Below are 25,280 nucleotides of genomic sequence, written 5' to 3'. Positions count from 1 at the left end.
AGTCTTCCTCGGCCAGGATTTACCTCAGGACTTGGAGAATTTTCCTGTCCTGGTGTCGTTCTTCCGGCCATGCTCCTTGGCCGTTTTTTCCTTGCCGACCATCCTGTCCTTTCTACAGTCCGGCCTGCAGCTAGGTCTGTCCCTCATTCCCTCAAGGGACAGGTCTCGGCTCTGTCAGCGTTGTTCCAGCGGCATATCGCCCGACTGGCCCAGGTGCGCACCTTCATGCAGGGCGCATCTCACATCATTCCGCCTTACCGGCGGTCTCTGGATCCCTGAGACCTTACTCTGGTCCTCATGGCCTTACAGAAACCCCCCTTTGAGCCTCTTAGGGAGGTTTCGTTGTTTAGTCTTTCTGGTGGCCATAATTTCTTTCAGGAGAGTCTCTTATTTGACTGTGCTCTCTTCGGAGTCACCCTTTTTGTTTTTTTTCACCAAGACAAGGTGGTTCTCCGTCCAACTCCGGGCCTTCTCCCTAAGGTGGTGTCTCCTTTCCACCTTAACCAGGACATTTCATTGTCTTCCCTTTGTTCGGCCCCTGTGCATCGCTTTGAGAAAGCGTTGCATGCTTTAGATTTGGTGCGGACGCTCCGGATCTATGTGTCACGCACCGCTGTTTCTTAGGCGGTGCACCTCTCTTTGTGTGCTGACCACACGTCAGCGCAAGGGTCTCTCGGCTTCTAAACCGACCCTAGCTCATTGGATAGGTCGGCCATATCCGATGCCTACCAATGTTCTCAGATGCCTCCCCCGCCGGGGATTAAGGCGCACTCGACCAGAGCTGTCGGTGCCTCTTGGGCTACGGCTCAGCAGGTCTGTCAGGCTGCCACTTGGTCTAGTCTGCACACCCTTTCGAAGCACTACCAAGTGCATGCTCATGCTTCGGCAGATGCGAGCTTGGGCAGACGCATCCTTCGGACGGCTGTCGCCCATTTGTGAACTTAGGTTTCGCCTACTTCTCAGTTTCTGTTTATTTCCCACCCATGGACTGCTTTGAGACGTCCCATGGTTTGGGTCTCCCATAAGGAACGATAAAGAAAAAGAGAATTTTGTTTACATAGTTCCGACATGGGAGACCCAGCACCCTCCCTGTTGCCTGTTGGCAGCTTTCTTGTTCCGTGTGTTTTCACCGGCTGTTGTTGTAGACAGAAGTTCCGGTTATTCCGGGTTTTACTCTATCTCTACTTATGGGTGGATGTCCTCTTTCAGCTTTGGCACTAAACTGGTTGGATTTGTCATCCGGGGAGTGTATATGCTAGGAGGGAGGAGCTACACTTTTAGTGTAGTACTTTGTGTGTCCTCCGGAGGCAGTAGCTATACACCCATGGTTTGGGTCTCCCATGTCGGAACTATAAGAAAAAGAATTTACGGTAAGTAAACAAAATTCTCTTTTTTCTCTCAACTCCCCCCTGCTCCAAGGCCGCCGCCTTCTCACAGGCCGTGGCATCCTTGCAGGCAAACGGAGTAATTGTACCAGTTCCCGCTCGGGAACGGTTCAGAGGTTTTTACTCAAACCTCTTCCTAGTTCCCAAAAAGGACGGTACCTTCCGGCCCATCCTGGATCTCAAGCTTCTCAACAAGCATGTTCGGGTGCGGCATTTTCGCATGGAGTCTCTGCGATCAGTCATTGCCTCAATGACCCAAGGGGATTTCCTGGCGTCCATCGACATCAGAGATGCCTATCTACATGTGCCAATTGCAGTTTCACACCAGCGTTGGTTACGTTTTGCAATAGGAGAGAATCATTTCCAATTCGTGGCTCTCCTCTTCGGGTTAGCCACGGCCCCTCGGGTATTCACCAAGGTCATGGCAGCAGTGATTGCGGTTCTGCACCTCCAGGGGTTGGCAGTGCTCCCTTACCTGGACGACCTTCTAGTCAAGGCTCCATCCAGCGCAGACTGTCAGCGGAGTGTCTCGCTCACTCTCGCCACTCTAGCCCAATTCGGGTGGCTTGTCAATCTTCCCAAATCCACTCTGACTCCGACCCAGAGTCTCACGTACCTAGGGATGCAGTTCGAGACTTTGCCGGCACTTGTGACGTTGCCCTTAATCAAACAGCAGTCACTCCAGCTAGCGGTGCGTTCTCTGCTGAGGCCCCGCCGTTATACCCTCAGGCGTCTGATGCAGGTGCTGGGTCAAATGGTGGCGTCCATGGAGGCTGTTCCCTTTGCCCAGTTCCATCTGCGCCCCCTGCAGCTGGACATTCTCCGCTGTTGGGACAAGCGGCCTTCCTCCTTACACAGGTTAGTGGCTCTGTCGCCACGGACCAGGAGCTCTCTTCAGTGGTGGCTTCGGCCCCTCTCCCTGTCCCAAGGGCGCTCCTTCCTGGCCCCGTCCTGGGTGATTCTCACCACGGATGCCAGTCTATCCGGCTGGGGAGCGGTATGTCTCCACCACAGAGCGCAGGGCACTTGGACTCCGTCCGAGTCAGCCCTTTCAATCAATGTGCTGGAAACCAGAGCCGTGCTTCTAGCTCTCCTAGCATTTCACCACCTGTTGGCGGGCAGGCACATTCGAATCCAGTCAGACAACGCGACAGCGGTTGCCTACATCAATCACCAAGGCGGGACACGCAGCCGCCTGGCAATGATGGAGGTACAACGCATCCTTCAATGGGCGGAGGACTCCAAGTCCACCATATCCGCAGTCCACATCCCAGGCGTGGAAAACTGGGAGGCAGATTATCTCAGCCGTCAAAGCGTGGACGGTGGCGAGTGGTCCCTGCACCCGGCAGTGTTTCAGTCAATCTGCCGCAAATGGGGCACTCCGAACGTGGACCTAATGGCATCCCGTCACAACAACAAGGTTCCTCTTTACGTGGCTCGCTCCCACGATCCTCAGGCCTTCGCCGCGGACGCTCTGGTTCAAGACTGGTCTCAGTTTCGTCTGTCCTACGTGTTTCCCCCTCTAGCTCTCTTGCCCAGAGTCCTGTGCAAGATCAGAATGGAGGGCCGTCGAGTCATCCTCATTGCACCGGACTGGCCCAGGCGAGCTTGGTATCCGGACCTGCTCCAACTGTCCGTAGAGGTGCCGTGGCATCTCCCGGACCGTCCAGACCTACTCTCGCAAGGTCCGTTTTTCTGCCCGAATTCTGTGGCCCTCAAATTGACGGCGTGGCTCTTGAGTCCTGGATTTTGACAGCTTCTGGTATTCCTCCTGAAGTCATCTCCACTATGACTCGGGCCCGTAAGTCTTCCTGCGCTAAGATCTATCACAGGACTTGGAAAATTTTCCTGTCCTTGTGTCGCTCTACCGGCCATCCTCCTTGGCCATTCTCTTTGCCGACCCTTCTGTCTTTTCTACAGTCCGGTCTGCAGCTAGGACTGTCCCTCAACTCTCTCAAGGGACAAGTCTCAGCTCTGTCAGTTCTGTTCCAGCGGCGTCTCGCTCGGCTGGCTCAGGTCCGCACCTTCATGCAAGGCGCGTCTCACATCATTCCGCCTTATCGGCGGCCCTTGGATCTTTGGGACCTTAACTTGGTCCTCACGGTATTGCAGAAACCCCCTTTTGAGCCTCTTAGGGAGGTTTCTTTGTATCGTCTTTCTCAGAAAGTGGCCTTTCTGGTTGCCATAACTTCTCTCAGGAGAGTCTCTGATTTGGCTGCGCTCTCCTCGAAGTCACCTTTTTTAGTTTTTCATCAAGACAAGGTGGTTCTCCGTCCGACTCCGGACTTTCTTCCTAAGGTGGTCTCTCCCTTCCACCTTAACCAGGACATTACCTTACCTTCCTTTTGTCCGGCCCCTGTTCATCGCTTTGAAAAAGTGCTGCATACTCTAGATCTGGTGCATGCTCTCCGGATCTATGTGTCTCGCACCGCTGCGCTCAGGCGGTGCACCTCTCTTTTTGTGCTAACCACAGGTCGGCGCAAGGGCCTCCCTGCTTCTAAGCCGACCTTAGCCCGTTGGATTAGATCGACCATTTCGGACGCCTACCAGTGTTCTCAGGTGCCTCCCCCGCCGGGGATCAAGGCACACTCGACCAGAGCTGTCGGTGCCTCTTGGGCTTTTAGGCACCAGGCTACGGCTCAACAAGTTTGTCAGGCTGCCACTTGGACTAGCCTGCATACCTTCTCAAAGCACTACCAAGTGCATGCTCATGCTTCGGCAGATGCGAGCTTGGGCAGACGCATCCTTCAGGCGGCGGTCGCCCATTTGTGAAGTTAGGTTCTGCCTACTTCTTAGTTTTTCTGTTTATTCCCACCCAGGGACTGCTTTGGAACGTCCCAAGGTCTGGGTCTCCCAAAGGAACGATAAAGAAAAAGAGAATTTCTTCATCGTTCCTTATGGGAGACCCAGACCATGGGTGTATAGCTTCTGCCTCCGGAGGACACACAAAGGACTACACTCAAACGTGTAGCTCCTCCCTCCTAGCATATACACCCCCTGGTAGCCAGTCCTAGCCAGTTTCAATGCTTTGTGTTCAGGAGGTCACACACACACATGCATTCTCTGATTTTTTATTTTTTGGATTTCAAAGATTTGGAAGAAAAGCGGGTCCAGTCTGGACTCCCGGCATGTCCCTTCTCACCCCACTGTGTCGGCGGTGCTGTTAAGGTTGACTTTACAAGGCTGGAGCCTTACATGCCGCGCTCCTTCACCATCCCCTGGGGCTCTGGCTTGAAGTGGGAGCCATCACGGTTCTCACTGCTTTGCAGGAGACCGGTCTCCATCCGCAGCCCTGTTCAGGATCCTGTTGGACGGAGCGTTTAACCCCCCCCAGGGACCTGGCACCTGCGTCTCAAAAGCTAAGTATGAGACGTTTTTACCACAGAAAGTGGTCTTTCCAGGGGTCCCTTGTACTTTATTTATTGGGGGGAGTGTGTTATATGACTGTGGTAACATTTCCGGCCGGTTCTCCAGTTTTCACTGGAGAACCGCGCCGATGGTGCCTGCACGCTGGCCGCATGTTTAAATCTAGGCCCCGGCTTCGCCTGAGGCCTAGTTTCGGTTTCACTCCCCCTGCATGTCAGCATGCAGAGGGACAGTGTGGCTCCGCCTAGCGGCTGTTCAGCACAGGGAACGGACACTCCTCACTGAGGAAAGATTCCCTTCCCTGTATACCTCATTTGCCCGCTCTCAGAGTAGGCCCCGCCCCCTCTCCTCGCTCCGGTCGCCATTTTCTCAGCGTTCTCAATGTCTGTATAGGCACAGAGATACCACATTGTGACAAATGGGGGCCTGGGCTTGGGGACTGGAGGGCACAGAAATGTATGTTAAACGGTCTGGCAAGTCACAACCTCCAGTTGTGCAGCTGCTTATATTCTCTGTTTATATACTCTGCTGGGGGTCATTCTGGAGATGCATTCCCTCACAGAGCACCCACTTCTGCAGCATGTCTCACATCAGAGCAAGGCTGCAAGGCTGTTCTTAATATGCACTGCATGTAGACTCGTACTGCCTGTACTGAGCACATAAACACAGTGGTCCCTCAGCCTGGAGGCTCGTCAGTGGTCCCTCCAGCTGCTCCGGTGGTGCTGAGCATGCATTAGCCCCCTTCTCAGGGCGCTTCTGCTGCTACGGCTCGCTCAGCAAGCTCTCAGAGGACTCTTCATCTGGTCTCAGACCCCGTCCTCCTAAAATGGAGACGCAGGGTCCCCTGTCCTTCCCCGTCCCGCAGCTCTGATTCACGAGCTGACTCACTGGACGTGGAGGATGTCTTTACTGGGGGCTCGGACGCTACTTAATGTACATTGATCTGTCCGAAGGTGATGCAGATGCTAATGATTTGATTGCGTCCATTATATTTGTACTGGACCTCAATCCGCCTGTATCAGGGGAGTATCCCCCTCTGGCAGAAGGGCATCAGTATACCTTAAAGAGAACAAGGAGTTTGTTTCTTAACCACTCCAGTTTTCAGCCCACTGTGACCAAGCCCAGAGCCTGTCCTGACAGACGCTCCCAAAGCGTGGTTCTGATGACTGTTTCCCCCTTCCACCAGAGGTGGTCAAGGAGTGGGCTCATTCCCAAAGGTGGTCCCTCCGGTGTCTAGTATTTCAGCCCGGATAGTTGTATCAGTGGCTGACGGCACCTCTCTAAGGATCCCCCTGTACATTAATTCTGTACTGGACCTCAATCCGCCAGTATCAGAGGAGCAACCCTCTCTGGCAAAAAGACTCCAGTTTACCTTGCCTAAGAGAACAAGGAGTGTGTTCCTTAACCACTCCAGTTTTCAGGCCACTGTGACCAAGCCCAGGGTCTGCTCTGGCAAACGCTTCCCAAAGCGTGTTTCTGATGACAGTTTTCCCCTTGCACCAGAGGTGGTCAAGGAGTGGGCTCATTCACCAAAGGTGGTCCCTCCGGTGTTTAGACTATCAGCCCGGACGTTGTATCAGTGGCTGATGGCTCCTCACTTACGGCTTTTGCTGTCCGCCAGGTTGTCCTTCTGGCCAAATCTGTATGGAGGCGGCAGGGGCCTCGTTCTCCCCAGCTTTTGCAGCAGTGCGGCTTTCAAAGCCATCTCTGCTTCTCTAGAGGAGATGCATTCCCTCACAGGGACTCTTTGCCCGAAATGGTTGCCTTAACTTCCAGACTTCAGTCTTTTCATCCTATGCCATGTCTGCCATGCTGGAGACTCTCACCGCACTGCGGTGGCCTCGGCTAATTTCCTCGCTATCCACAGGCTCCTGTGGCTTCGGAAGTGGAAGGCGGATGCTTCTAAAGAAGTTCCTTGCTGGGCTCCCTTTTGCTGGGACCAGACTGTTCGGGAACAACTGGATGAAATTATTAAGGAAGCTCTTGGCGGGAAGAGTTTCTTCCATGCCACAAACCTAAACCAGGAAACCTGTCCAGGGCAGGAATCAGTCGAGGTTTCGTTCTTTTTGTTCCTCCATCTGATCGTTCTCTAAGCCCTCGTCCTCGTCCACTGGCTCAGACAAGGATCGTAAACCCAAATGGCGCACGAGAAGACCGCAGGACATGCTGCCACTAAGTCAGCCTCCTCCTGGCTATCTGGCCACGCCAGCAACGTCCTTGGTCGGTGGCAGGCTCTCCCACTTTGGCGACGTATGGTTTTAACACGTCTCCGATCAGTGGGTGCGAGATACCATCTCCCACGGCTACAGGATAGAATTCTATCCAACCCGCCAAACAGATTTTTTCTGTCAACTCCTCCCTGCTCCAAGGCCGCCGCATTCTCACAGGCTGTGGCATTCTTGCAGGACACTGGAGTAATTGTACCGGTTCCCGACTGGGAGCGGTTCTGAGATTTCTGCTTAAATCTATTCCTACTACCCGAGGAGGGCGGTGCCTTCCGACCTGGATCTCAAGCTTCTCAAGCATGTTCAGGTGCGGCAGTTTCGCATAGTTTCTGCGATCAATCAATGACCCAAGGAGACTCCCTAGCATCCATCGACATCAGAGATGCCTGTCTGCATGTGCCAATCGCAGTTTCACACCAGCGTTGGCTACGTTTTGAAATCAGAATGGTCCAATTCGTGGCTCTTCCCTTGGGGTTAGCCACGGCCCCTCGAGTATTCTCAAGGTCGGGGCAGCTGTGATTGCGGTCCTGCACCTCTAGGGGTTGGCAGTGATCCTTTTGTCCAGGACAGCCTTCTAGTCTGGGCTTCATCCAGTGCAGACTGTTAGCGGAGTGCCTCGCTCACTCTCGCCACTCTAACCAATTCGGGTGGTTTGTCATTCTGTCCAAGTCCACTCTGACTTCGACCCAGAAGTTCACATACCCAGGGACGCAATTCAAGACTCTGTCGGCACTTGTGAAGCTGCCCTTAGTCAAACAGCAGTCCCTCCGCTGGCGGTCGACGTCGTTCCATCAGGCACCTAATACAGGTGCTGGATCAGATGGTGGTGTCAATGGAAGCAATTCCCTTGCCCAGTTCCATCTGATAGAATTTTAGATATTTTCCGCTGTTGGATCAAGCGGACTTCCTCCTTCCACGGGGCGGTGGCTTCGCCACAGACCAGGGGCTCTTTTCAGCGGTGGCTTCGTCCCCTCTGTCTCAGGGACGCTCCTTCCTGGCTCCGTCCTGGGTGATCCTCACCAAGATGCTAATCTATCCGGCTGGGGAGCAGTTTATCTCCACCATGGAGCGCAGGGCACTTGGACTCTGGAAATCAGAGCTGTGTTTCTAGCTCTCTAAGCCTTTCACCATCTGTTGGCGGCCAGGCACATTCGAGTCCAGTCAGACAACGCTACAGCGTTTGCCTACATCAACCTCCAGGGCGGGACATCAGCCGCCTGGCAATGTTGGAGGTTCATCGCATTCTTCAGTGGACGGAGGACTCCTAGTCCACCATATCCGCAGCCCACATCCCAGACGTGGAAAACTGGGAGGCAGATTGTCTCAGCCATCAAACCGTGGCTCCACGATCCTCAGGTTTTTGCGGCAGACGCACTGGTTCAAGTTTGGTCCCAGCTTCGTCTGTCTTACGTGTTTCACCCTCTAGTTCTTGCCCAGAGTTCTGCGCAAGATCAGAAAGGAGGGCCGTCGGGTCATTCTCATTACTCCAGACTGACCCAGGCAAGCTTGGTACCCTGACCTGCTCCGTCTGTCCGTAGAGGTGCCATAGCATCTCCCGGACTGTCCAGACCTTCTCTCACGAGGTCCGTCCTTCCGCCAGAACCTGCGGCTCTCAGGTTGACGGCGTGGCGTTTGAGTCATGGATCTTGACGACTTCTGGTATCCCTCCTGAAGTCATCTCCACTATGACTCGAGCTCGGAAGTATCCTTTGGCCTTTTGGCCTTGCCGACCCTCCTGTCCCTTCTACAGTCCGGTCTGCAGCTAGGACTATCCCTCAATTCCCTTAAGGGACAGGTCTCGGCTCTGTCAGTGTTGTGCCAGGTGCGCTCCTTCATGCAGGGCGCATCTCACATCATTCCGCCTTACCGGCGGCCCTTGGAGCCATGGGACCTTAATTCGGTCCTCACGGCTTCCGGAAACCCCCCTTTGAGCCTCTTAGGGAGGTTTCTTTGTTTAGTCTTTCACAGAAAGTGGTCTTTCTAGTGGCCATGACTTCCCTCAAGGGAGTCTCTGTTTTGGCTGCACTCTCTTTGGAGCCCTCCCTTCATCAAGACAAGGTGGTTCTCCGTCCGACTCCGGACTTTCTCCCTAAGGTGGTTGCTGTTTCCACCTTAACCGGGGCATTTCCCTGCCTTCCTTTTGTCCGGCTCCTGTTCATCGCTTGAAAGGGCGTTGCATACTCTGGATCTGGTGCGGGCGCTCCGGATCTATGTGTCTCGCACCGCTGTTCTTAGGCGGTGCACCTCTCTTTTGTGCTGACCACTGGTCAGCGTAAGGGCTTTTCGGCATTTAAGCCGACCCTGGCTCGTTGGTTTAGGTCGGCCATTTCCGATACCTACCAGTGTACTCAAGTGCCTCTCCCGACGGGGATCAAGGCACACTTGACCAGAGCTGTCGGTGCCTCTTAGGCTTTCAGGTTTCGCCTACTTCTCAGTTTTTCTGTTTATTCCCACCCATGGACTGCTTTAGAACGTCCCATGGTCTGGGTCTCCCATAAGGAACGATGAAGAAAAAGAGAATTTTGTTACTTACCGTAAATTCTTTTTCTTATAGTTCCGACATGGGAGACCCAGCACCCTCCCTGTTGCCTGTTGGCAGGTTTCTTGTTCCGTGTGTTATCACCGGCTGTTGTTGTAGACAGAGGTCCCGGTTGTTCCGGGTTTTGCTCTGTCTCTACTTGTGGGTGGATGTCCTCCTTCAGCTTTTGCACTAAACTGGCTAGGACTGGCTACCAGGGGGTGTATATGCTAGGAGGGAGGAGCTACACGTTTGAGTGTAGTACTTTGTGTGTCCTCCGGAGGCAGAAGCTATACACCCATGGTCTGGGTCTCCCAATACGGAACTATAAGAAAAAGGATTTACGGTAAGTAAACAAAATTCTCTTTTTCTTACTATTGCACCAACAGTGGTCTGGGTCTCCCATGTTGGAACTATAAGAAAAAGAATTTACGGTAAGTAACAAAATTCTCTTTTTTGTTTACTTACCGTAAATTCTTTTTCTTATAGTTCCGTATTGGGAGACCCAGCACCCTCCCTGTTGCCTGTTGGCAAATTCTTGTTCCGCGTGTTATCACCGGCTGTTGTCGTGGACCGAGTCTCCGGTTGTTCCGGATCTTGCTCTGTTCTACTTGTGGGTGGCTATTCTCCTTCAGCTTTTGCACTAAACTGGCTAGGACTGGCTACCAGGGGGTGTATAAGCTCAGAGGGATAGGTGTAGTACTTTGTGTGTCCTCCGGAGGCAGAAGCTATACACCCAATTGTCTGGGTCTCCCAATACGGAACTATAAGAAAAAGAATTTACGGTAAGTAAACAAAATTCTCTTTTTCTTACTATTGCACCAACAGTTGTCTCGTTCTCACCCGGCGTCTTACTTATGGTTTTGTAGCTCATTCCAGCCTTGTGCAGGTCTAGGATATTGTGCCTGACATCCTTAGAAAGCTCTTTGGTCACCCATGTCGTAGAGGTTATAGTCTGACTGATGTATGGAGTCTGTGGACATGAGTCTTTATACAGGTGACAAAATAAGACACCTGTCTTTAATGCAGGTAATGAGTTGATGAGGAGCATCTAAGTGTCTATAGGAGCCAGAACTCTTAATGGTTGGTAGGGGATAAAATATTTATTTCTCTATGCAAAATGCAAATAAATCTATATAATTTATACAATGTGATTTTCTGGATTTTATTTTGGATATTCTATCTCTCACTGTTAAAATTATAGACTGTTCATGACTTTGTCAGTGGCAAAGTTATAAAATCAGCAGGGGATCAAATACTTATTTCCTTCAGTGTACATATATTATTATGGGCATTAACCACCAGTGTTCTCAGTGATATAAATATATACTCACCTCTCCTCTTTCCCCCGCTGATCCGGTCTCTGCAGTGGCGTGTGTCCTGCAGCGCTGCACCTCTCTGCACAGCGGCGCGCAGTAGCGACGTCATCGCGCTTCTGCGCTGAGAATTCAGAATGCAGACACAGAGGGAGAATGATGGAGGAGGGAGCAGATCGATTTCTCTTTTATCATTGCTTTCAACTTGATTGGCATCCGCGTTGCTGATACAATTGAAATTGCAATGTCGTGTAGTAGTTCCGGCGCTGGCACCGGACCCCCATGGCTCATGAGCCCCATAACGACCATATGGTTTGCCTCCGTTGGCAATACACCACTGCCTGTAAATAAAAAAAAAAATCCAAAAACCAATTGTGTAATTACGCTTTTTTTTCCACAATTTTGCCAAACTTGGAATATTTTTTCCCTCTTTCCAATACATCACATAAAATAAATAGTTTCATTCGTCTTTCCAAAAACAAGTCCTCATACGGCTGTGTTGACAAAAAAGTTACCGTATGTCTCTTGGAAGGAGAGGAAAAATCAAAAACATAAAAATGGAAAATAGCCGTGCCTGTAACGGGTTAAAAAAGCTCAAAAAGACTGTACGCATCGGCAGCGAGTCGCTGTGACATTGCCGTGCATGCGTTCATTTTTAGGGATGATCGAATACTTTCGATTATCCGGCTTCGTGAATATTTTCCAAATACCTCGCCACTATTCGACTATTCGCGAATATTCGATGCGCAATGTAAGTCTATGGGAAACCCGAATAACAACTATTCGGAACTAATGAGGCTTCCCATAGACTTACATTGTGGATCGAATAGTCAAATAGCGGCGAGGTATTCGGAAAATATTCGCGAAGCCGAATAATTGAAGTATTCGATCATCCCTATTCATTTTTAAGTGCTTTTTCATCATGTATTTCGGGGCTTGAAAAACACGTTGTGTGCACACACATAGCTATAGGTTGGATGTGGTCAGTTCCGGCACCAAATCCCACAAATATGAGCAGGTCGCTGGGTTTCTTCCACTAGTGCATTGTTTGTTTGCTTTTTTGCTTTTGTATGTTTTTGGATTTTTTTTTTTTGCATGATGTGTGTCATTATCCAAGCCTCTTTTCCCGTAGGTATGACTTCTTCCTGATCAGTCAGAACGCCCGGCAAGGAAGCGTGAATCCTACCCACTACAATGTCCTGTATGACACCAATTGCCTGAGGCCGGACCACCTGCAGCGCCTCACCTATAAGCTGTGTCACCTGTACTACAACTGGCCGGTGAGTGGGGCGCACCCTCAGGTCCAATAATGGGGGCACACAGGACCCCCCTCTATATCACCTAGAGAGCAGCTTCCATACACAATAGAAAGCTTTGCTACGTCTGTGCTTTTCTGCATTTATTAATTCTGCCCAGATTATTCCAGGGATTTTATTTGCAAGATATCAGTACATTGGAGATTCAGGTTACATTATCCAGCCAGCACCATGTGCAATATCTGTGCGACAGCGACCTCTGCTGGTGGATGTCAACAAGTGCACTGGCCGAGATCTTTGTGGCATAAATACTGCGCTGAAAAAAGTGCAGCTCGGATCTCAATGAATGAAAGACTCAGAAAAGCTGTACTGATGTAAATTGCACAGTTCGTGCCGGATCCTGAATTATCCCAAAAGAAGGGAATTTTGTTTACTTACCATAAATTCCTTTTCTTCTAGCTCCAATTGGGAGACCCAGACAATTGGGTGTATAGCTTCTGCCTCCGGAGGCCACACAAAGTATTACACTTAAAAGTGTAAAGCCCCTCCCCTTCTGCCTATACACCCCCCGTGCATCACGGGCTTCTCAGTTTTGGTGCAAAAGCAAGAAGGAGGAAAAGTTATAAATTGGTTTAAAGTAAATTCAATCCGAAGGAATTTCGGAGAACTGAAACCATTCAACATGAACAACATGTGTACACAAAGAACAACAGCCCGAAGGGAACAGGGGCGGGTGCTGGGTCTCCCAATTGGAGCTAGAAGAAAAGGAATTTACGGTAAGTAAACAAAATTCCCTTCTTCTTTGTCGCTCCATTGGGAGACCCAGACAATTGGGACGTCCAAAAGCAGTCCCTGGGTGGGTAAAATAATACCTCGTAATAGAGCCGTAAAACGGCCCTTTCCTACAGGTGGGCAACCGCCGCCTGAAGGACTTGCCTACCTAGGCTGGCATCCGCCGAAGCATAGGTATGCACCTGATAGTGTTTCGTGAAAGTGTGCAGGCTCGACCAGGTAGCCGCCTGACACACCTGCTGAGCCGTAGCCTGGTGCCGCAAAGCCCAGGACGCACCCACGGCTCTGGTAGAATGGGCTTTCAGCCCTGAGGGAACCGGAAGCCCAGAAGATCGGTAAGCTTCGAGAATTGGTTCCTTGATCCACCGAGCCAGGGTTGATTTGGAAGCCTGTGACCCTTTACGCTGGCCAGCGACAAGGACAAAGAGTGCATCCGAGCGGCGCAGGGGCGCCGTACGAGAAATGTAGAGACTGAGTGCTCTCACCAGATCTAACAAGTGCAAGTCCTTTTCACACTGGTGAACTGGATGAGGACAAAAAGAGGGTAAGGAGATATCCTGATTGAGATGAAAGGGGGATACCACCTTAGGGAGGAATTCCGGAACCGGACGCAGAACCACCTTGTCCTGGTGAAACACCAGGAAAGGGGCTTTGCATGACAGCGCCGCTAGCTCAGACACTCTCCGAAGTGATGTGACTGCTACCAGGAAGACCACTTTCTGCGAAAGGCGTGAGAGAGAAATATCCCTCATTGGCTCGAAAGGTGGTTTCTGAAGAGCCATCAGCACCCTGTTCAGATCCCAGGGTTCTAACGGCCGCTTGTAAGGAGGGACTATGTGACAAACCCCCTGCAGGAACGTGCGTACCTTTGGAAGTCTGGCCAGGCGCTTCTGAAAAAACACAGAGAGCGCTGAGACTTGTCCCTTAAGAGAGCCGAGCGACAACCCTTTTTTCAATCCGGATTGAAGGAAGGAAAGAAAAGTGGGCAAGGCAAATGGCCAGGGAGAAAAACCCTGATCAGAGCACCAAGATAGGAATATCCTCCACGTCCTGTGGTAGATCTTGGCGGACGTTGGTTTCCTAGCCTGTCTCATAGTGGCAATGACCTCTTGAGATAACCCTGAAGACGCTAGGATCCAGGACTCAATGGCAACACAGTCAGGTTGAGGGCCGCAGAATTCAGATGGAAAAACGGCCCTTGAGACAGCAAGTCTGGTCGGTCTGGTATTGCCCACGGTTGGCCCACCGTGAGATGCCACAGATCCGGGTACCACGACCTCCTTGGCCAGTCTGGAGCGACGAGTATGGCGCGGCGGCAGTCGGACCTGATCTTGCGTAACACTCTGGGCAACAGTGCCAGAGGAGGATACACATAAGGGAGTTGAAACTGCGACCAATCCTGAACTAAGGCGTCTGCCGCCAGAGCTCTGTGATCTTGAGACCGTGCCATGAATGTTGGGACCTTGTTGTTGTGCCGGGACGCCATTAGGTCGACGTCCGGCATCCCCCAGCGGCAACAGATCTCCTGAAACACGTCCAGGTGAAGGGACCATTCCCCTGCGTCCATGCCCTGGCGACTGAGAAAGTCTGCTTCCCAGTTTTCTACGCCCGGGATGTGAACTGCGGATATGGTGGAGGCCGTGGCTTCCACCCACATCAGAATCCGCCGGACTTCCTGGAAGGCTTGCCGACTGCGTGTTCCCCCTTGGTGGTTGATGTATGCCACCGCTGTGGAGTTGTCCGACTGAATTCGGATCTGCTTGCCTTCCAGCCACGGCTGGAACGCCTTTAGGGCAAGATACACTGCCCTTATCTCCAGAACATTGATTTGAAGGGAGGACTCTGTCGGAGTCCAGGTTCCCTGAGCCCTGTGGTGGAGAAAGAGAAGCTGACTCCTCAATTGTAGGAGCTGGTGGAGAAATATCCAACACCTGATTGATGGTTGCTATAAGGTCATTCACTATGGCGTCACCATCAGGTGTATCCAGGTTGAGAGCGGTCTCAGGATCAGAATCCTGATCTGCTACCTCCGCTTCATCATCCAGAGAGTTTCCGTGGTTGAGGTCTGTTTGGTTTGGACTGGGGTAAGGAACAACGTCAGGGGGGAAGGGATAACGTGTATCCTTAAGGCGCTTGGAAAAACGCTTATCTGGACAAGCTCGGTGTTTCTGGACTGCCTCTCTGAAGTCAGAGTGATCCAGAAACATACTCAATGTACGCTTGGGAGACCTGAAACGGAATTTCTCCTGCTGTGTCTCTCCTCTCCAGCGTTAGAAGTGCTGACAGGAATGGCTGCCGGCGTTCTGTGGGGAGGAGGGGGCCGTGGGCGTGCCCTAGAAAGTGCGGGAATCTGGAGCCCCACTGTGCTGAATGAGGGGGGAGGAGGATACAGAGTATGCTCCAGCCCTCAGCGCTGACGTCCTGTGCAGCGTCCCGCCCTTCCCCTCACTGACAGGCCTGGGGGCGGGAATATGCGATACTAGGCCGCAAAAGCCGGGGACTAAAGTTATAAGCGCGGCCGGCATATAAGCGCGGCCAGCGCGGTAGTCCCCGGCGCACTAACACACCCAGCAGTGCTGCAGTGTATATGGCACAAGCGCTCCATGCGCGGTCCCCACGGGGACACAGAGTACCTCAAAGTAGCAGGGCCTTGTCCCTGACGATACCCGGCTCCTGTCCAGCAGATTCCCCAGGGGCTGCGGAGGGAGCACGGTCCCCTGTGCCTAGAGACCGATTAGGATCCCACTTCACCCAGAGCCCATTAAGGGATGGGGAAGGAAAACAGCATGTGGCTCCTGCCTATGTACCCGCAATGGGTACCTCAACCTTAACAACACCGCCGACTAGAGTGGGGTGAGAAGGGAGCATGCTGGGGGCCCTGTTATGGGCCCTCTTTTCTTCCATCTGACATAGTCAGCAGCTGCTGCTGACTAAGATGCGTGGATGTCAGCCTCCTTCGCACAAAGCATAAAAACTGAGAAGCCCGTGATGCACGGGGGGTGTATAGGCAGAAGGGGAGGGGCTTTACACTTTTAAGTGTAATACTTTGTGTGGCCTCCGGAGGCAGAAGCTATACACCCAATTGTCTGGGTCTCCCAATGGAGCGACAAAGAAATCAAGTATTAAATTACAGGCGGATCCAATTTGCGTGAATTTTATTGTGATAACTCATAATGTGGCTCAGTGGTGTATGGCCGCCACGTGCCTCGGTGCTCTGCTGAGAACCTTCATCCAGGAGCTGCCGATACATATTGTGGCCACATGGAGTAATCCAGTGCCCAACGCACCAGTGTAAGGACTGACAATGGCTCGGAGGGATTCATCCGGGTACCTAACAGTCAGAAAGAAGGGAATTTTGTTTACTTACCGTAAATTCCTTTTTCTTTGTCGCTCCTAATTGGGAGACCCAGACAATTGGGTGTATAGCTACTGCCTCCGGAGGCCACACAAAGTATTACACTTAAAAGTGTAAGGCCCCTCCCCTTCTGGCTATACACCCCCCCGTGGGATCACGGGCTCCTCAGTTTTATGCTTTGTGCGAAGGAGGTCAGACATGCACGCATAGCTCCACTGTTTAGTCAGCAGCAGCTGCTGACTATGTCGGATGGAAGAAAAGAGGGCCCATACGGGGGCCCCCAGCATGCTCCCTTCTCACCCCACTTGCGGTCGGCGGTGTTTGTTAAGGTTGAGGTACCCATTGCGGGTACGGAGGCTGGAGCCCACATGCTGATTCCTTCCCCATCCCCATTAGGGCTCTGGGTGAAGTGGGACTTGACCGGTCTCCGGGCACTGAGACCGTGCTCCATCCACAGCCCCTGGAGGATCTGCTGGATACGGAGCGGAGTTTCCTCAGGGACAGGACCCTGCTTCATTAAGGTACTCCGTGTCCCTGTGCTTACCGCACGCACACTGCAGCATTGCTGGGTGTGTTAGTGCGCCGGGGTAAACAGCGCTGCTGCGCTTGTGCCGTTACTCACTACAGCTCTGCTGAGTGAGGAGACTTAGTACGATCGGCCGATCCGGCCGCTGGGGTCAGTGTTTACTGCGTCGCGGCTGGGATTTGTGGTGCGCCGGGGACTTCCGCGCTGGCCGTGCATATATGACGGCCGCGCTAGATTACTACAGTCCCCGGCTTTTGCGGCCTAGTTCGTATCGTTCCCGCCCCCAGACCTGCCAGTCAGGAGGAGGGCGGGACGCTGTACTGACCAGCAGCGCTAAGAGCTGGAGTCTGTTTTACATACTCCAGCCCTCACACTAGGCACAGTGGGACGCAGTTTCCCGCACTTTTGTTTGTGGCACGCCCACGGTCCGCCCCTCTTCACAGGAACGCCGGCAGCCATTCCTGCCTGCACGCTGAGCTGCAGAGGGGAGGCTGGGAGACCCAGACAAGGGATTCTACGACCTCACACCCGCTTTTCAGCGGGCGGTAAGCAGCCCTCAAGGGCTCTCCCCCACTTGTGCCATAGTGTACTTTGTATTTTGTGCTGGCAATACTTTGCACTGTACAGTCGCTGGTTATTCTCGGCTATATACCCTCCTTAGATTTCTCAAGGAGACAACAGCATGTCGTCCGCAAAAAGCAAAAGTGCCAAGGCACGGACTTTATGTGCTGCCTGTACCGCATGTGGGGCTGCTCTACCGGCAGGTTCCACTGACCCCCATTGTGTGCAGTGCTCGGCCCCTGTGGCAATTGCTCAGCCGGGGCCTCTGCTAGAGGTGACCCAGGGAGAACCACCTGTGAATGCTGTCCAGGTGACAGGGACGGAGTTTGCAGCTTTTGCTGACAGATTGTCTATGACTATGTCTAAAATTCTTGAAACATTGCAGTCTAGACCAGTAACTCAGACCATGGGCACTGTTGGTACATTGCCCCCTGGTCCCCCTCAGCTGGAACACTTCCTAGCTCCGGGGGTGTCACATGCACCCCAGGGTGACGGCTCTGACTCGGACGACAGTCCCAGACAACCTAAGCGGGCTCGCTATGAGCGACCCTCAACTTCATCACACTGGTCAGGGTCCCAGCGGGACGACTCTCTGTGTGATGAGGCGGATGTAACTAATCAGGATTCTGATACTGGGGCCGCTCTCAATCTAGATACCCCGGATGGTGACGCCATAGTGAATGATCTTATAGCGTCCATCAATAAGATGTTAGATATTTCTCCACAAGCTCCTCCTGCGGAGGAGGCAGCTTCACAGCAGGAGAAATTCCATTTCAGGTATCCCAAGCGTAAATTAAGCACTTTTCTGGACCACTCTGACTTTAGAGACGCAATCCAGAAACACCACGCTTATCCAGATAAGCGTTTCTCCAAACGGCTTAAAGATACGCGCTATCCTTTTCCCCCTGACGTGGTCAAGGGCTGGACACAGTGTCCCAAGGTGGACCCTCCAATCTCCAGGCTTGCAGCCAGATCTCTAGTTGCAGTGGAAGATGGGGCGGCACTTAAAGATGCCACTGACAGACAGATGGAGCTCTGGTTAAAATCCATCTATGAAGCTATTGGAGCGTCGTTGGCGCCAGCATTCGCAGCCGTATGGGCACTCCAAGCTATTTCAGCTGGCCTTACACAGGTCGACACGGTCACACGTACATCTGCTCCGCAGGTGGCACCATTGACCTCTCAAATGTCTGCATTCGCGTCTTACGCGATTAATGCTGTCCTAGACTCTACGAGCCGTACGGCGGTGGCGTCAGCCAACTCCGTGGTTTTACGCAGAGCCCTGTGGTTGAGAGAATGGAAGGCAGATTCTTCTTCCAAGAAGTGCTTAACCAGTTTGCCTTTTTCTCGTGACCGATTGTTTGGTGAGCGTTTGGATGAAATCATTAAACACTCCAAGGGTAAGGATTCAGCCTTACCGCAACCCAGACAAAACAAACCCCAACAGAGGAGGGGACAGTCTGGTTTTCGGTCCTTTCGAGGCTCAGGCAGGTCCCAATTCTACTCGTCCAAAAGGACTTAAAAGGATCAGAGGAGCTCAGATTCTTGGCGGACTCAATCACGCCCAAAAAAGCCAGCCGGAAGAACCGTTACCAAGACGGCTTCCTCATGACTTTCAGTCTCCTCTCTCCGCATCCTCGGTCGGTGGCAGGCTCTCCCGCTTTGGCGACATTTGGCTGTCACAGGTCAAAGACCGTTGGGTGAGAGACATTCTGTCTCACGGGTACAGGATAGAGTTCAGCTCTCGTCCTCCAACTCGTTTCTTCAGAACTTCTCCACCACCCGACCGAGCCGATGCTCTGCTGCAAGCGGTGTCCGCTCTAAAGGCGGAAGGAGTGGTGACTTCCGTTCCTCTTCAGGAACAAGGCCACGGTTTTTACTCCAATTTGTTTGTGGTGCCAAAGAAAGACGGGTCGTTCCGTCCCGTCCTGGATCTAAAGCTGCTCAACAAACACGTAAAAACCAGGAGGTTCCGGATGGAATCTCTCCGCTCCGTTATCGCCTCAATGTCTCAAGGAGATTTCCTAGCATCAATAGACATCAAGGATGCTTATCTCCACGTGCCGATTGCACCAGAGCATCAGCGTTTTCTACGCTTCGTTATAGGAAGCGAACACCTGCAGTTCGTAGCTCTACCTTTCGGGCTGGCGACAGCCCCTCGGGTCTTCACCAAGGTCATGGCAGCAGTAGTAGCAGTCCTGCACTCGCAAGGTCACTCTGTGATCCCGTATTTAGACGATCTACTTATCAAGGCACCCTCTCAAGAGGCATGCCAACACAGCCTGAACGTGGCACTGAAGACTCTCCAGAGTTTCGGGTGGATCATCAACTTTTCAAAGTCAAATCTAACCCCGACCCAATCACTAATATATCTTGGCATGGAGTTTCATACTCTCTCAGCGATAGTGAAACTTCCACTGGACAAACAGTGCTCGCTACAGACAGGGGTGCAATCTCTCCTGCAGAGCCAGTCGCACCCCTTGAGGCGCCTCATGCACTTCCTAGGGAAGATGGTAGCAGCAATGGAAGCAGTTCCTTTTGCGCAGTTTCATCTGCGTCCATTACAATGGGACATTCTCCGCCAATGGGACGGGAAGTCGACGTCCCTCGACAGGGAGGTCTCCCTCTCTCAGGCAGCCAAGGAATCTCTCCGGTGGTGGCTTCTTCCCACCTCATTGTCAAAAGGAAAGTCGTTCCTACCCCCATCCTGGGCGGTGGTCACGACAGATGCGAGTCTATCAGGGTGGGGAGCAGTGTTTCTCCACCACAGGGCTCAAGGTACGTGGACTCGGAAAGAGTCCACCCTTCAGATCAATGTTCTGGAAATCAGAGCAGTCTATCTTGCCCTACAAGCCTTCCAACAGTGGCTGGAAGGCAAGCAGATCCGAATTCAGTCGGACAACTCCACAGCGGTGGCATACATCAACCACCAAGGGGGAACACGCAGTCGGCAAGCCTTCCAGGAAGTCCGGCGGATTCTGACGTGGGTGGAAGACACGGCATCCACCATATCCGCAGTCCACATCCCAGGCGCAGAAAACTGGGAAGCAGACTTTCTCAGTCGCCAGGGCATGGACGCAGGGGAATGGTCCCTTCACCCGGACGTGTTTCAGGAGATCTGTCGCCGCTGGGGGATGCCGGACGTCGACCTGATGGCGTCACGGCACAACAACAAAGTCCCGGTTTTCATGGCACGGTCTCACGATCACCGAGCTCTGGCGGCAGACGCCTTAGTTCAAGATTGGTCGCAGTTCCGGCTACCGTATGTGTTCCCACCTCTGGCATTGTTGCCCAGAGTGCTCCGCAAAATCAGGTCCGACTGCCGCCGCGCCATTCTCGTCGCTCCAGACTGGCCAAGGAGGTCGTGGTACCCGGATCTGTGGCACCTCACGGTAGGCCATCCGTGGGCACTACCAGACCGTCCAGACTTGCTGTCTCAAGGGCCGTTTTTCCATCTGAATTCTGCGGCCCTGAACCTGACTGTGTGGCCATTGAATCCTGGATCCTAGCGGCCTCAGGTTTATCTCATGAAGTGGTTGCCACCATGAGACAGGCTAGGAAGCCATCCTCCGCCAAGATCTACCACAGAACGTGGAGGATATTCCTATCTTGGTGCTCTGCTCAGGGAGTTTCTCCCTGGCCTTTTGCATTGCCTACTTTTCTTTCCTTCCTGCAGTCTGGGTTGGAAAAAGGTTTGTCGCTTGGCTCCCTTAAGGGTCAAGTCTCCGCGCTATCCGTATTTTTTCAGAAACGCCTGGCGCGACTTCCTCAGGTACGCACGTTCCTGCAAGGGGTTTGTCATATCGTCCCCCCTTACAAGCGGCCGTTGGAGCCCTGGGACCTGAACAAGGTTCTAATTGCTCTCCAGAAGCCGCCTTTCGAGCCTATGAAGGAGGTTTCCCTTTCTCGTCTTTCACAGAAAGTGGCCTTTCTAGTGGCGGTCACGTCTCTTCGGAGAGTGTCCGAGCTGGCGGCGTTATCATGCAGATCTCCATTCCTGGTGTTTCACCAGGACAAGGTAGTTCTGCGTCCAATTCCAGAATTTCTTCCCAAGGTGGTATCTTCCTTTCATCTCAATCAAGATATCACTTTACCGTCTTTGTGTCCGCATCCAGTTCACCAATTTGAAAAGGGTTTGCATTTATTGGATCTGGTGAGAGCACTCAGGATCTACATTTCCCGCACGGCGTCTCTGCGCCGCTCGGATGCACTCTTTGTCCTTGTCGCTGGTCAGCGTAAAGGGTCGCAAGCTTCCAAATCCACCCTTGCGCGGTGGATCAAGGAACCAATTCTTCACACCTACCGTTCGGCTGGGCTTCCGATTCCATCAGGGCTGAAGGCCCATTCTACCAGAGCCGTGGGTGCGTCCTGGGCATTACGGCACCAGGCTACGGCTCAGCAGGTGTGCCAGGCGGCTACCTGGTCGAGTCTGCACACTTTTACCAAGCATTATCAGGTGCATACCTACGCTTCGGCGGATGCCGGCCTAGGTAGACAAGTCCTTCAGGCGGCGGTGGCTCACCTGTAGGAAAGGGCTGTTTGACGGCCCTATCACGAGGTATTCTTTTACCCACCCAGGGACTGCTTTTGGACGTCCCAATTGTCTGGGTCTCCCAATTAGGAGCGACAAAGAAGAAGGGAATTTTGTTTACTTACCGTAAATTCCTTTTCTTCTAGCTCCAATTGGGAGACCCAGCACCCGCCCTGCTTTCTTAGGAAGTTTGTTTTTTTCGGGTGCACATGTTGTTCATGTTGAACAGTTCAGTTCTCCGAGGCTGTTTCTCGGGTTGAATTTGTATTTAAAACAGTTATTGGCTTTCCTCCTTCTTGCTTTTGCACTAAAACTGAGGAGCCCGTGATCCCACGGGGGGGTGTATAGCCAGAAGGGGAGGGGCCTTACACTTTTAAGTGTAATACTTTGTGTGGCCTCCGGAGGCAGTAGCTATACACCCAATTGTCTGGGTCTCCCAATTGGAGCTAGAAGAAAAGGAATTTACGGTAAGTAAACAAAATTCCCTTCTCTTCTAGCTCCTATTGGGAGACCCAGACAATTGGGTGTATAGCTTCTGCCTCCGGAGGCCACACAAAGTATTACACTTTAAAAAGTGTAACCCCTCCCCTCTGCTATACACCCTCCCGTGCATCACGGGCTCCTCAGTTTTGGTGCAAAAGCAGGAAGGAGGAAACTTATAAATTGGCCTATGGTAAATTCAATCCGAAGGATGTTCGGAGAACTGAAACCATGGACCAAAAGAACAATTCAACATGAACAACATGTGTACACAAAAGAACAACAGCCCGAAGGGAACAGGGGCGGGTGCTGGGTCTCCCAATAGGAGCTAGAAGAAAAGGAATTTACGGTAAGTAAACAAAATTCCCTTCTTCTTTGTTGCTCCATTGGGAGACCCAGACAATTGGGATGTCCAAAAGCAATCCCTGGGTGGGTAAAAGAATACCTCGATAAAAAGAGCCGAAAAACGGCCCCCTCTTACAGGTGGGCAACTGCCGCCTGAAGGACTCGCCTACCTAGGCTGGCATCTGCCGAATCATCGGCATGCACCTGATAGTGTTTCGTGAAAGTGTGCAGACTCGACCAGGAAGCCGCCTGACACACCTGCCGAGCCGTAGTCTGGTGTCGCAATGCTCAGGACACCGACGGCTCTGGTAGAATGGGCCTTCAGCCCTGCAGGAATCGGAAGCCCAAAAGAATGGTATGCTTCAAGAATCGGTTCCTTGATTCACCGAGCCAAGGTTGACTTGAAAACCTGAAATCCCTTACTCCAGTCCGCGATAAGGACAAGAGCGCATCAGACCGGCGCAGGGGCGCCGTGCGAGAAATGTAGAGCCGGAGTGCTCTCACCAGATCTAATAAACGCAAATCCTTTTCACATTGGTGAACTGGATGCGGACCCAAAGAGGGTAAGACGAAACGGGGATACCTTAGTGAGAAAAGCTATATAAAGGAGAGAAGCTCCGCGTCACCGATAAAGTAGGTGCTCTAGGGTAAAAAATAGCACATGAGAAAAGAGTAACCCCGGCACACTACAACTCCCAGAAAAAAGGCAAAATGCAAAAAGTTGTATGCAATATTTTTATTAACACAATAGTTCCTTGAATGCTTTTTTTCAGAAAAAATGAATATGGTCCAACAAACTGGACGTTTCGGCCACAGGCCTTCGTCAACATGGACTATTATCTGATAAAAACTGTTTCATTTTATTTATGGATGTAATTTTGACTGTAATTTTTGTATATTTGTCAGATAATAGTCCATGTTGACGAAGGCCTGTGGCCGAAACGTCCAGTTTGTTGGACCATATTCATTTTTTCTGAAAAAAAGCATTCAAGGAACTATTGTGTTAATAAAAATATTGCATACAACTTTTTGCATTTTGCCTTTTTTCTGGGAGTTGTAGTGTGCCGGGGTTACTCTTTTCTTAGTGAGAAAAGCCGGGACCGGACTTCGAACCACCCTATCCTGGTGAAACACCAGGAAGGTGGCTTTGCATGACAGCTCTGCCAGCTGAGATACTCTTCTGAGTGATGTGACTGCCACTAGAAAGGCCACCCTTTGCGAAAGAAAGTGGGCAAGGCAAACGGCCAGGGAGTAAAACCCTGATCAGAGCACCAGGATAAGAAGATCCTCCAAGTCCTGTGATAGATCTTGGCGGACGTTGGTTTCCTGGCCTGTCTCATGGTGGCAATGACATCTGGAGATATCCCTGATGACGCTAGGAGCCACCACACAGTGAGGATTAGAGCCGTAGAATTCCGAAGGAAATATGGCCCTTGAGGCAGCAAGTCAGGTCGGTCAGGGAGTGCCCACGGTTGACCCACCGTGAGGTGCCACAGATCCGGGTACCACGATCACCTCGGCCAGTCTGGAGCAACGAGGATGGCGCGGCGACAGTCTGACCTGATCGTGCGTAACACTCTGGGCAGTAGTGCCAGAGGAGGAAATACATAAGGCAGTCGAAACTGCGACCAGTCGTGAACTAGCGCGTCTGCCGCCAGAGCTCTATGATCCTTGGACCGAGCCATGAATGCCGGGACTTTGTTGTAGTGCTGAGACGCCATTAGATCGACGTCCGGCGTTCCCCAACGGCAACAGATCTCTAGAAACACGTGCGGGTGAAGACCATTCCCCTGTGTCCATGCCCTGGCGACTGAGAAAAATCTGCTTCCCAGTTTTCTATGCCCGGGATGTGAACTGCGGAGATGTTGGAGGCTGTGGCTTCCGCCCACAGCCGAATCTGGCGAACTGCTCGGAAGGCTTGACGACTGCGTGTGCCGCCCTGGTGGTTGATGTACGCAACTGCCTTGGCGTTGTCCGACTGAATTCGGATCTGCCTGCCGTCCAGCTACCGCTGGAACACCTTTAGGGCTAAATCCACTGCCCTTATCTCCAGAACATTTAACCGAGGGGAGGACTCTGTCGGAGTCCAGGTTCCCTGAGCCGAGTGGTGGAGGAAGACCGCTCCCCACCCTGACAGACTCGCGTCCGTCGTGACCCCAGCCCCGGCTGGGGGCCGGAAGGATTTTTCCTTCGCCCAGGAAGTGGAAAGAAGACACCACTGAAGAGAGGTTTTGCTGCAAGGGAAAGAGAGACGTTCTTGTCTAGGGACGTCGACCTCCTGTCCCATTTGCGGTGTCCGATTGAATCGGACGCAGACGAAACTGCGCAAGGGAACTGCCTCCCTTGCTGTCACCATCTTCCTGGGACAGTGCATGAGGCGCCTCAAGGGGTGACTGGGCCCGCCTGTCTGTAGTGAACGCTGACTATGCAGCGGAAGCTTCACTATCGCTGAGAGAGTATAAAACTCCATCCCGAGATAAGTCAGTGATTGGGTCAGTGTCAGTTTTGACCCTGGAATTTTGATGATCTACCCGAACCCCTGGAGGGTCTCCAGAGCAATGGTCAGGTTGTGTTGACATGCCACCCAGGAGGGTGTCTTGACTAGAGGATCGTCTAGGTAAGTG

The 25,280-nt window shown here is 52.3% G+C and overlaps 1 protein-coding gene across 1 annotated transcript in view; it reads left to right on the top strand.

Moving 5' to 3' along the window:
- The window catches only part of PIWIL4 (piwi like RNA-mediated gene silencing 4), a 347,467-nt gene that overhangs the window by 298,909 nt on the left and 23,278 nt on the right, over positions 1-25,280 (top strand). Inside the window, exon 20 of the mRNA XM_075337494.1 lies at positions 11,943-12,090. Within this exon, the coding sequence (XP_075193609.1) occupies positions 11,943-12,090 (148 nt within the window). The remainder of the gene's footprint in view (positions 1-11,942; positions 12,091-25,280) is intronic.

This window comes from Anomaloglossus baeobatrachus, chromosome 2 (genome assembly GCF_048569485.1).
Source record: "Anomaloglossus baeobatrachus isolate aAnoBae1 chromosome 2, aAnoBae1.hap1, whole genome shotgun sequence".
Lineage (NCBI taxonomy): Eukaryota > Metazoa > Chordata > Amphibia > Anura > Aromobatidae > Anomaloglossus > Anomaloglossus baeobatrachus.
The sequence above is the reverse complement of the archived record's forward strand: the minus strand, read 5'-3'. Positions and strand labels throughout refer to the sequence as shown.